The sequence below is a fragment of the Ruditapes philippinarum genome, unplaced genomic scaffold (assembly GCF_026571515.1).
Source record: "Ruditapes philippinarum isolate M1 unplaced genomic scaffold, ASM2657151v2 ctg33_1_1_1_1, whole genome shotgun sequence".
Classification (NCBI taxonomy): Eukaryota; Metazoa; Mollusca; class Bivalvia; order Venerida; family Veneridae; genus Ruditapes; species Ruditapes philippinarum.
In genome coordinates this window covers 417918-431185 of record NW_026864681.1, presented here as the reverse complement: position 1 = coordinate 431185, position 13268 = coordinate 417918, and the positions used below count along the sequence as shown (strand labels likewise).

Below are 13268 nucleotides of genomic sequence, written 5' to 3'. Positions count from 1 at the left end.
TTATAGCAGATAAATTTTGTGTTTTATCCAAAATGAAATATGGAGTTCTATTTATGAAAGAAAAACCAAGTAAGTTAACAAGGGAGGAATATAGAACAGCATATCAAGAAATGTTCAGAATAGGTTTAAGCTATTCTGTTTATCAACGATGATACTAATAAAGAAAAAAAAATCAAAGAAAGAATAGAGAGAGAGGAAGAAATTAGATCTAAAAAAATTATGATAAATTCATAAAAAAGAACTTTTATTAGGGACGAACAGGCATTCATGTGTTCAACTAATTATGTGTACTTCATTTCAGTACCAAAACTGTACTATTATAGTATTGTGCTCTTTAATAACCAATGATGATCTAGGGAAATGGCAGATAAAAAATTAAGATGTCTTTAAAGGCACATTATACTTCAGAAAACCAATAAATGTTTATTTTTATTTCTTTAGAAAGGGCAAACATGAGTTTTATTACATATAAATATCGGTATTACAGCATGCTAAATCATCATAACATGCTTGTTACCTGAAGAAAGTTGTGAAAAAATGTGAAATTATCCATCATAAAAGTAGCAAAATGTAAACAAAGTAATATTTTTACTTACTTACAATATACTAAATCACTAAAACTGTACTATTTGCCAAAAGCAACAGAAGGAAAAGATGGTTTGCTGGTAATTGGCCAATAAATAACTATTGGAATCTATAATAGTATACCAAAAATTAAAGGCTTTTGAAAAATAAAATATAAGCATATCTGGGACATAATGGGCCTTTAAACCAGAGATTGCAGTTTTGAGTCTTACTGGGTCTGTTGCTCAGCAAATTTTTTTTAAAGAAATGTTGCTATCAGTTATGAAATGAGCTGCGTCATGACAAAACCAACATACTGGGTTTGAGACCAGCATGGATCCAGACCAGCCTGCGCATCCGCGCAGTCTGATCAGGATCCATGCTGTTCGCTATCAGTTTCTCTACTTGTAGTAGAGTTGGTAAGCGAACAGCATGGATCCTGATCAGACAGCGCGGATGCGCAGGCTGGTCTGTATCCATGCTGATCGCAAACCCATTATGTTGGTTTTGTTGTGACACGGCTCAAATCTGTTTACAACAATCAAATTTGACTTGTATTATAAATTCACAATATTAAAAAAAAAAAAAAATCTTATCTCCCTACAATTTAAGTGAACTACAAAGTATTCAGGTTTTATATACCTTATCATTGAGTTACATATACAAATTTTTGGACAGGACGGGAAGAACTGATTAAACTTTCCATATATCATCTTGGTCTATTTGAAAGACCCTGATATCATAAAGTATGGTTTAGAATCTGTAAACAAACCCTATATTATAAGATAATATATATTATTTTATAGAAACCATTTTAACAGCAATTCTACTAACAAATGTTAAAACAAAAATTCTGATACATGATTGATTACAAATTATAAATGAGATACACTTGGGTTTTACAATTGATGATAATGATAAAATATGAAACTTTTTTTATTTTTAATAAACTACAGTGGTACCTGTAATACTGACACTTTTTTTGTTTGTCAAAAGTGAAATATTTTTTGGATTTCAAAAATTTTAAAACTTACTTTTTTTTTTGTGGGCCTACTATGTTCCATGGGTTTTAAGCCAGCCCACCCCACAATGAACTACATGTATCTATACTGCTTTAAAGCTGTTTGGATTGATAACTTAAAATTACTTTAAAAAATGTAATTACATTGTAATTGTAATTGATTACCATTACATTTTTAATTACAAGAGATTATATTATATACAATGATTAATGGTCCCTATTATCTTGCCAGTAATTAAAATAGTCATGTGTTATAATGAATGCAAAAGAAAAAAAATCTATTGTAAAGAATTTACACTATTTTAAGATGTTTTATGCCCCTTACACTTTTGTGGGAGGTGGGGTTGGAGGTTGGCTATATAGTTTAGTCCTTGTAAGCCTATTTTAACCCCAAATGTTGGTCTATCTGTCCATGCATCCCCCTGTCCATGCATAGACTATAGTTGTCGATTTACTATAAAAAAAACCCAAAACAATTTAATATAGAAACTTTCTATGATATAATGTCAGCATGCGAACATATACACCTGGGTACTTTGATGAACTTTGTTTCAAGATTGGCAAAGTTATGCCCCAATATTATGAAATAAATAGTAAAGAACAAGTTTGGTTAGGCTGCCAGTACAGGCAAGCTAGCCAACACCTTGATGTAATCTGACCATAATATACTTCATAATGTTCCCTGGTCTATTTTGATACATTAATTTCCTCAAATTTCTCCCCCTCAAGCCTACTCAGGGGACAACAGTTTCTACCAATGTGAATACTGTTCAGAGTTGAAGATCAGACAACAGTTCCAATTTTCCCAAAGTGATGAATGGTTTTGTTTATATTGAAAGATTGAAAAATATTTCTTTTAATCTGGTCTCTAGGTTATAAAACTTTTTCTGAGTTCTGTCTGAAATCTCAGGATTTTCATTGGTCAGTGTTTATTCTGTGTCAGTTTCTGACCAATCAATTTCATGAGATTTGATTTTGAGCTAAGAAATTGTTTTTTTAACTTCGGATCGATCCTGATCTTGGTTAACTGATATCCTTCACAGGCTATTATGCTTCCCAAAAGACATCTGACATAATAAGGTGACATTGGAACTACTTTTATTCACATGGCGACCTCCATGTGCCACCTTTGTGGCAAAAGCAGTAGAGATAGTTTTCTTTAAAACAGTGGTAGAAAGAATAACTTTGAAATTGATAACAGTCAATTTTCAATCTAAATCAGACATACACAAATGTTGCAGAAGTTGTAGGAGTTGTGTTACTTTCTTGTGAACGAACACTGCCTTACAACCTGGGCAAATTTGTGTTGGTGTTATGATTTAAGATATGGGTTGAATTACCTTAGATCAAGATACATGACTCTTTAATAACTCCAACTGTAAATGTTTAACATTAATGTCATTTTATTTTTCAAATAATTTTTCTCTGTTGTGTATACATGAATGACTACTTGAGAAGTGGTGTGCAAAGTTTTTTCATGGCCAGTACATGTACATTATGGTGATAATGTTACACATTAAAGTTATAATGTAAAGTTAGTTTTGTATAAAAGTACATATTTTGTATCATTTCAATAGTATTTTACAGTTTACCCTATATTATTATAACATTTTATCTTACTTCAAAAATTGCAGGGTCAGAAGTAGGAGTGTTTTATGATTTTAGTGGGTGGTCTTAAGAAATAGAGGCGTAAACCTGACAGTATCCAATCAAAATGCTTGTTTCATAATTGCTTTGAAGCAAAGTGAGTGGCAGATAATATATCTCAATATGTTACTGACAGTTTGATTAAAGATTTCTTGAAATAATGATTAATGTTGAGTGTTTTATAAAAAGTAATTATTCTAGATCAATATTCTCAATTAACAGTGTAGCGATAGACAAGTTTTTTATGTTTGAGATTTGTCTGTACATGATGTTAAGCATAGCACACTATACATTGTTTCACTGCTGTTACAAAAGTTCAAATAATATATAAAATTTCATGTTACTATCATGTAAATATGGAACAAATAGATCTAGAGAGAAAAATAAAAATTATTTAAAAGAAAAGTGTTACTTGTATTTTCATGGAATCATATTTTCTCAGTATCATTTTTTTTTCAATATCCTAAGCTTTTATCAGGATATTATGTTACAATATTATATTTAGTTACCATTATATTGAGATACCAGCAGTATATTGAGATACCAGTATGTTGAGTTACCAGTATGTTGAGTTACCAGTATGTCGAGTTACTAGTATGTTGAGTTACTAGTATATTGTGTTACTAATATGTTGAGTTACTAGTATGTTGAGTTACCAGTATATTGAGTTACCAGTATGTTGAGTTACCAGTATGTTGAGTTACCAGTTTGTTGAGTTACCAGTATTTTGAGTTACCAGTATGTTGAGTTGCCAATATATTGTGTTACCAGTATGTTGAGTTGCCAATATATTGTGTTACCAGTTTGTTGAGTTACCAGTATTTTGAGTTACCAGTATGTTGAGTTGCCAATATATTGTGTTACCAGTATGTTGAGTTGCCAATATATTGTGTTACCAGTTTGTTGAGTTACCAGTATTTTGAGTTACCAGTATATTGATATACCAGTATGTTGAGTTACCAGTATGTTGAGTTACCAGTATATTGATATACCAGTATGTTGAGTTACCAGTATGTTGAGTTACCAGTATGTTGAGTTACCAGTATGTCGAGTTACCAGTATGTTGAGGTATCAGTATCTTACATTACCAATATCCTTAGTAAACACTATCTTAAGGTACCAAAATCATGTTATCAGTAACATAAGCTACCACTATCCTAAGGTATCAACATGCAAAGTTACTAGTATGTTAAGTTACTTATATCCTATGTTATGAGTATCCTAAGATACTAATATTCTAAGTTACCAGGGTACAAAGGTACCAATATTCTGAGAAATCTTTATGCTAAAGTACGCATATGCTAAGTGATCAATATTTAAAAGCAGCACACCTCCAGATTCATAATAATTTTCATGAAATTTATGAAAATGTATTTGTATGTGTAATATTTTGAAGTAACCAAAAGGAAGCAATTTACACATTATCAATGGCACTTACAAACCACATAAATTACCACAAAGTGGTTCAAAATGTGCATGAATAGCCTTTACTGCGATAGTAATGCAGTAGAAATATAGTTGGAAATACTTAAAAAATCAGTAATTAATCACACATAATATGTAAAATATTATTTGAATCTTGAAACTTTTTACTTTTCCTTACATCTTAGTACATTTTTCTCAAGTTCGATTTTTTAAAACATATTTTGACTCAATATCATGTATTACAGATATTAGATACCAACATACTAAAGTTCTTAAGATAACAATATACTTTATTCCTATGTTATCTCTAACTATGATAAAAAATACCTATGTCAACAGAATGGTTACTCTGAGTATGATTGTATCTTAAAGTACCAAGGTTTATATAAGTATTATCCTAAGTTACCAATAGGTGAAGTTTCTTATATCCTTAGAACTTCCAAGTATCCAAAGGAACCAATATTATAAGATACCATTATGATAAGTTTAAATATACTGAGTAGCCTATAGAATCAATGTTTATATTAGTAGTATTCTAACTTATCTAGTTACTTATATCCTTAAATTTCCCTATCTAAAATACAAATATCCTATGTTTACAATATCTAAAGTTATTTACATCCTCATGCAAGCAAGAGGGCTCCTCATGCAAGATGGGGAGGATCAGGCAAAGGTGAATCCCCCTGCAAGCAATATAAGATTCTCAAGCAAGCAAGGGAACATTCTCCTGCATGTAAAGGAACATCTTTGTGCAAGCAAGGGAACATCCTTGTATAAGCAAGGGAGGATTGTCATCGAAGCAAGGGAACATCCTTTTGCAAGTAAGGGAGAATCTTTTTGCAAACAAGGGAAGTTCTTTATGCAAACAAGACAGAATTGCCATGCATGCAAGGGCACATCTTCCTGTAAGCATGGGGAACATCCTTGATCAATAAAGGATCCTCATGAATGCAAGGGATTATCCTCATGTGGGGTTAAGAGCATCATAAGATAAGGACCATCCTGATACAAGCTAAGGGAGCTTAAAAGTACAATTAAGTCATTAAACACATTTTGTGTTTATTTAACTTGCTAGAGTTGTTCCCCTTGAAGTAGAGAGCTAGAGAGAAACAGTTTAGCCAGAACAGTCTAAATTGTATTTAAGTTCAAAATGGATCAGAGAATAAATGTGATTGTAATAAATGGTTTGTGAAATACAGCATTTGTTACCCAGTTTTAGGATAAATTATCAGACCTTATGAATATTGTTAAGCTGCATAAGAAACCGATTATGTATGAATAAACTTCAAACTTCATTAGATGAATTTTCTTAATTTAGAAGAATGCTAGATTACCATGAAAGTTGTGTGTAGGAACAGTTTTAAATGCAATCTGTCTGAAATATTTAAGAACCTTTCTCCTCCATTAATGATATGTATGTGCAACTTGACCATCAACCTTCATGTTACATTTTTTAGAGGAGATGTCTGTTTTCACTATAGTATCCACAATTACTTAAGCAAACATGTCCTAAACAAATAAGTAGATTTTGACCAAATCTCCAAACAATCACCTTGAAAAATGAAACAAATAACTTAGCTCAATAAAATATGAGCCGCGTCATTTCAAAACCAACATAATGGGTTTGCGACCAGCATGGATCTAGACCAGCCTGTGCATCCTTGCAGTCTGATCAGGATCCATGCTGTTCGCTACTTGTTATAGAGTTTGTAAGTGAAAAACATGGATCCTGATCAGACTGCGCGGATGCACAGGCTGGTCTGGATCCATGATGGTCGCAAACGCATTATGTTGCTTTTGTCATGGTGCTGCTCATATATACTTTAAAATGGGTTTCAAGTGACATTATCTCGTTGTCAGAAACAACAAGGCTAGGGTCTTTTAAATCTAAGAATTAATTGTTGCATTGTCTGGCGTTCCTCTATAAATATCATAAAAGTTAAATCTAGAATTCTAAATGATTCATTGATATTAATCCACATATCAAATCAATGGACCATTGGTCAATTTTAACATATATAATTTACAGTTATAGTTTCGAAAAAAGGGCAACATTCTGGTTGACAAATCTATTGTGAACAGTAGTGCTGTGTGAATATATAATATATATATAAATATAAATTATATTAATTCATAATTTAACAGCATTGACCCATCCTAATTTTAATGTAAAATTTCTACAAGGCTGACAGAGCTATTTGATATGCGATTAAATCATTAGACCTTTACTAAAGTTATATGAGCCTCGCCATGACAAAAACCAACGTTATGCGTTTGCAACCAGCATGGATCCAGACTAGCCTGTGCATCAGTGCAGTCTGATCAGGATCCATGCTGTTCGCTTACAAACATAGCAAATAGCGAACAGCATGGATCCTGATCAGACTGTGCGGATGCGCAGGCTGGTCTGGATCCATGCTGGTCGCAACCCATTATGTTGGTTTTGTCATGACGTGGCTCATATATCGTCAAACTGTTCATAAAATATATGTCACTATTGTTAGCTATAGACTAGAACTTGTCACTTGTTTTGAAATCTGCATTTTTAGGTCAGATCAAAATTTGAAGTTTTTGTGGCATTTCAAATACATGTATTAATTATTTTTACTCTTTCATTGACAAACAAAAAGATTGGCACATGTGAAACAAAAAATTTTGCAGTGCCTTTTTTCTTAGTTTTTGAATAGTAATGATCAAATAATATAGTCTTCTGAATGTAAACATAGTTTTCAAATAACAGCGTATTATCTAAAATAATTAAACCTGGAATTGACTTAAAAGAAAAAGCTACTGGGGGGGGGGGGGGTAGTTAAGCTAAGGGGGTTAGTTGATGCGCTGCTTTAAGCTTCATATTGTAAATATGGCTCCATGGCCTCGTAATTTCATATACAAATCTTTGTGTTCTGGTTATCATGAAATACAGGTCCCTATTCTCGGTACAGACAAATGTAAAAATATATTTTCACACTCAGTTCTTTCAACTTCTAGATTTTCTTTGCTAATTTGCACATTAAAGCTACATGCCTCCAGTAGATTTTCTTTGCTAATTTGCAGCTTAAAGCTTAATGCCTCCAGTAGATTTTCTTTGCTTATTTGCAGCTTAAAGCTACATGCCTCCAGTAGATTTTCTTTGCTAATTTGCACATTAAAGCTACATGCCTCCAGTAGATTTTCTTTGCTAATTTGCAGCTTAAAGCTAAATGCCTCCAGTAGATTTTCTTTGCTAATTTGCAGCTTAAAGCTGCATGCCTCCAGTAGATTTCCTTTGCTAATTTGCAGCTTAAAGCTACATGCCTCTAGATTGTTAAGCCAAAATATTATAAGAAGATCAAACTTAAGAAATATGTACTTAGATTTTCAGAAAAGTAAAAAGATATAAGTAATAATTTCAAAGTTATGTGCGATTTAAGACTGATTTTGCAGTATTTATTATCATATTTCTACTGTGTGACTAATGCAGTAAGGGCTATTTTTGCATATTTTGACCTATTTTTGGTAATCTAAGTTGATTCATTTTCAATGTGTGAATTACTTTCTTTGTTCACTTCTATACATACATGTACATGTATATGACTTTGAATTAATAGATGTTACACAGAACTCAGCAAATGTGGGTTTTTCTAAGTTTATCCCCCAGTACAATTATAGATTCACACAGCACTTATGATCACAATAAATTAGTCAACCTGTTGCCCTTATTTTCGAAACTATAACTGTTAACTGTAAAAATTTGTTTGTAACCCCGGGTTAGCTGGGGAAAAACCCAAAATATTTTTAATTCTAGAGTATATAGTCTGATGGCAAGAACATTGCACTGTGTCCGGTCAATACTTATCAACATCAAATAATGAAAAATTAGGAATCAGAAAAAACATAAAAATGATTTGATATGTTAATACAATTTACTTTTATTAAAATCAAATTCATTCATAAATATAAAGCATTTTATAAATATCAGGTAATGTTAAGAATTTACATTGTCTGATTTTATTTAAACATAACTGTATCCTGGATATTGGTCCTTGTATGCCTTTGGAATGTTGATAATGACACCACTTGGGCACTTAGGTTGTTGGCAGCAGAGTGGTGGGGCTGGGTCCTCCAAGTGACAGATGCTAGGTAAGTTATTCCAGTTCAAACATCTGAAATACCAAATCAATGCGTTAACTTTTGGTGCAAAACAAAACATCCTTTTAATCAAAGTGTCAATTTCCTTACTTTAAGTTAAGTCAAATCTGATTCTTGAGTTTAATAAATAGATCTAATTGCATTGCAGATATGCCATTATCATTTCTTGTTATTATTTTTATCCAAATAATAGTAATTATTAAGTTGTAATTCATATGAAAACAGTAGTTTAATCACAGTTTTATGTAAGTTTTCTTAATTTATAACAAGCATTTGAATTGCTTCTTAGATTAAGTATAGTACTTGTGTCATATCAGGAATGATTGTGGCCCAATAAAGGGGCTTGAAGTTATGATACAAAGGTTAAAAGGCAATGCATTTGCCACTAAAACATCTTGCAAACTTGAGGACATAAGATGACCACAAGATCATATTAATATCTCAACCAGATACTAGGTGGATACTGTATATAATATAATGTAAGAATATGAGGTGATAACTCAAGGTGATAACTCAAGGAGGTGATAACTCAAGAACATGATAAAGAAACACTTAAAGACTCACTCACAGCTGATGTCAGATGTGAGGGCAACAATTAACATTATTAAAGGAGATCCACTAAGGTCAAAAGTGGAGGTCAAATAACATTAAATTTGAAATTATAACATAGATCAAATGAAACACTTAAAACGGAAAATTCTACGAGGGATTATAAAGAAAAATTCTAAGAATGAAATTTAAAATCAACTTCTGACCTCTATTTGAGCGAAAAGATTTTCGAACGCTTTTAATTTTTTTGGGGATTTAGCACATTTAAATTTTGATTATTTTGAAAAAATGGGGCAAAGGAATGATCTGTAAATTTGCACACTTATTATTGGTCTAGACCTGCATCAAATTGTAGACACAAATCTCTGAAAAGTATTTATTCCAGTACAGTTATGTCAAAAAACCTTAATGGAGTCCATTAACATGACAAGTTTATATGTTTATATATGTAATATCACACTTGAGGATATGTTAAACCTCTATGTAATTGAGGGCAGCAGAAGACAACCTAAAACTAATATAGAGCACACTTACACAGCTCTGCAAGAGTACATTCCTCTATCAGCATCTGTACAGGTACATGACTGACTGCAACCATCATTCCATGTCTGAGCCTGAGTGTAATATTGTCCCTTGTATGTACAGAATGCTGTTAAATGAGAAAAAGTAAACATACCTTTTTAATATTTATACTTTTTAGAAAATACGCCAAATATGTTAACTAAGTAAACAACCTATCACCCGCATTTAATTAAAACATACACTTTACATGTACTAACCATAAAATCTGTATTAAAACAACTAAGTGTTTAATGTTTTCCTAGACATGAGTAGTGGTCTATTACAGCATTAACTACATTCATTCATGGTATTATGTGCAACAGAGTTACACATAGACTAGAATTCTAGTGTTTATAGTGATACTTTGTATTTATATATATATATAGTGTCCGTTTTTGAACCTCCCCATTTCTGCCCAGTAATTCTATGGTCAGGATTCACACAGTATCTATTTTATGTCTACTTAAAGAACAGAACACTGACATCAAATAAAGTAATTTCTGGTGATTCTCTTTCAAAAATTAGGAATTTTCAAGACAATATGTGACCATTCTACATGTATTACATTAAACGTAATAAAGAAATTGACCTTCAAATATATTAAATTGCAAAAAAAGCTACAAAAAATGACATTAATTGTCATAATGTTTGAGTCTAGAGATTATTACTTAAAATCTTCCCTAATGGTGGCTGATTTGTGCCATGTCGTATTTTCACTCCAAGGGGCGCGAGGCAAAAACACAAAGTGACCATGTTATACTTTCGTTCTGCCGGGTGCAAGACAAATACATGATAATAAGACAAAATCACCACTTTGTTGAATTTTTTGTTTTCCCCTGCCCTGGCGCCCTGTGGAGTGAAAATAGGACACAGCACAAATCAGCCACCATTATAAAATAAGTGCTCTAAGCGAAGATTTTAGGTAAGATAAACATACATTATAACAATTAAGATCTACATCTCTCAAAATGCATGTGACATCATGATAATCTATTTATAAAACCAAAGACAAGAAATCTGGTTAGGCAACAATGTTAATGACTCCAGTAGTGTAAAAAAATGAGTGCACAAAGGCTAATTTTTGTATCGGCCAGTCGATTATCATCATCTTTATCAAGATTTTATTCAACTCAAACTTTAAATCATGCTTAGAAGAATATTTTCTTATGCCATGCAGACCCTACAGTAGTAGCATAATCAGAAGACGGGTCTAAAATTACAACAATGCTGTTTGTTTTTCAGTCAAATGCACAAGCTACTCCAGAACATCCCTAGATCAATACTACACTGTACTTATGAACTTAACATTTTAAATAAAATAAATGTAAGCTGTGATCTGTAAATGAAGCTTTTAGGTGTTAGTTAGCAACATGCCTCCAGATTCATGATAATTTTCATAATTTTTTTGAAAATGTATTAAAAAGTAAAATATTGAAAAGTGAACAAGGAAAATAATTTTACATTGCAAACAGCACTTACAACCAATGTAAATTACCAAAAAATGAGATCAAAGTATGCAAAATTAGCCCTTACTGCATTAGTAACTAAGTAATCTTAAATCTTTTTACTTTTCTGTACTTTTTTCGCAAGTTTGATTTTCTTGAAATATTTAGATTCATCTGCAGACATTCAGCTTAAAGTTAGACTATATCTCCTTATTAATCAAACATTTTTTTATCTATCTCTAACATTGTGAAATGGGACTTCACAAAAAGTAAGAGACAAATCTGCAGGGGAGTATTTTGTTTAAAATAACGAAAAACAAACAGCATCTTAGTCAAAAGCCAGAATAGTGTGCATAAGAAGAGTGAAAGCTTTGTGCAATATCATTTTGAGCAATATGCTAACAGTGAAAGCTTTATGCAATATTTTTTGAGCATGGTACTAACAGTGAAAGCTTTTTGCAATAATATATTTTTTTGTGCAATATACTAACAATAAAAGATTTTTGCACTAATATATTTTCTTTGTGCAATATACTTACAAGGAAAGCTTTTTGCAATAATATTTTTTTTGGTGCAATATACTAACAACGAAAGCTTTTTGCAATCAAATTTTGTGCAATGTAAAAATTGTGCATTCAAATGTGCATTAAATTCAAGGGAGGTAAACTTCTTTAGAACTATAATGTGCGTAAGGAAATTGGTAAATGTGTCTTTGTGGGGTCAGCGTGCAGTGTTTAAGGAGATGTGAAATTATCACATAAGCCTTAAGGTCTATTATTATCACAGTACCCTTATAATTCCAAGTTATAGTTATAGGAGGTTGTTGTGTTGAAAATGGACAGTCAATAGTAGGACAGCAATGTCCTTGAACAAGTTTACAACCAGGAGGAATCTGTGAGTATACAGGACACCTGAAAAAAAAAATGTAATGTTGAAACAACGTCTATTAATGTTTTTTTTTGTCACAAATATATTAACAATGACTCACTTGTTCCGCCAACTACAATCTGGGGTTTCATTGTAGACAGGGTAAGTGTACCACAATCTGGTTTAGCACAACATTCACCGGGATTGGTCACAAGTTTACAACCTGGTGGAATGTTTAAGTACTGTGGACATCTAAATAAAATTCAGAAATAAATATACAGAATAATATAAAATGAATAATCACAAAATTGCAAAGATACTGACTTTTTTTTTAGAATAGAAACCAGATACGGTACATTAATAACTGAAAAAACATTCAATATGTATCTACAAACCCATCACTTATGTTAGTTCACTTTAATTAATATTAACCCAATATAAGACATAAGCAAGTCTTAAACTTTCTATTCAGTTAAATTAAGCAAATTCAAAAATGTACAGGCCCATGTGGCCTTAATCTGGTTGTATTTCCTTGCAGTGATCACTGCCGACAAATATCACCGGACTTACAGCAGTGATCACTGCCTACAAATATCACCCGACTTACAGCAGTGATCACTGCCGACAAATATCACCGGACTTACAGGTTTCTACATCTGTAGTAGCCTATGGCAGCATCCTCGCAGCTGCAGTTATACTGGCAACCATCAGTCCAGTGCTGGCCTTGAGTGTATTGTTTATTCTTATATTCACATACTGTAAAATAGTTTTTTTTATAAATCAATACAAAGGAATAATGCATACCAATTCCCATAATTCATGAAATCATTTATAAATCAATACAAAAGTCCATAATTCATTGAAGCGTTTTCAAATTAAGATTATACATTTCATATAGTCTGACAGACTGACAGACAGACAGACAGACAGACAGACAGACAACCTACCTGCTGCTTGCGTTGGGCCGGTTCCGGATGCGGGACCTTGGGTAATTACGCTTCCTGGTGGACCTAAAATAAAACACATATTTTAAAGGACATGCTTCTTAGACAGACTTCAAT

General features: G+C 32.1%; 1 protein-coding gene across 2 annotated transcripts in view; it reads right to left on the bottom strand.

Moving 5' to 3' along the window:
• Nucleotides 1-8540: 8540 nt before the first annotated feature.
• The window catches only part of LOC132726485 (mucin-2-like), a 42548-nt gene continuing 37820 nt past the window's right edge, over nucleotides 8541-13268 (bottom strand). The window contains exons 52-56 of one of the 2 annotated variants that reach the window (XM_060711805.1): nucleotides 13155-13217; nucleotides 12852-12963; nucleotides 12329-12459; nucleotides 9869-9983; nucleotides 8541-8799 (exon numbers count right to left, since the gene is read on the bottom strand). In XM_060711805.1, the coding sequence (XP_060567788.1) occupies nucleotides 8649-8799; nucleotides 9869-9983; nucleotides 12329-12459; nucleotides 12852-12963; nucleotides 13155-13217 (572 nt within the window). In that variant the 3' untranslated portion in view covers nucleotides 8541-8648. Of the gene's footprint in view, nucleotides 8800-9868; nucleotides 9984-12129; nucleotides 12252-12328; nucleotides 12460-12851; nucleotides 12964-13154; nucleotides 13218-13268 lie in introns of both variants that reach the window. The other variant, XM_060711806.1, reaches the window with a different exon arrangement.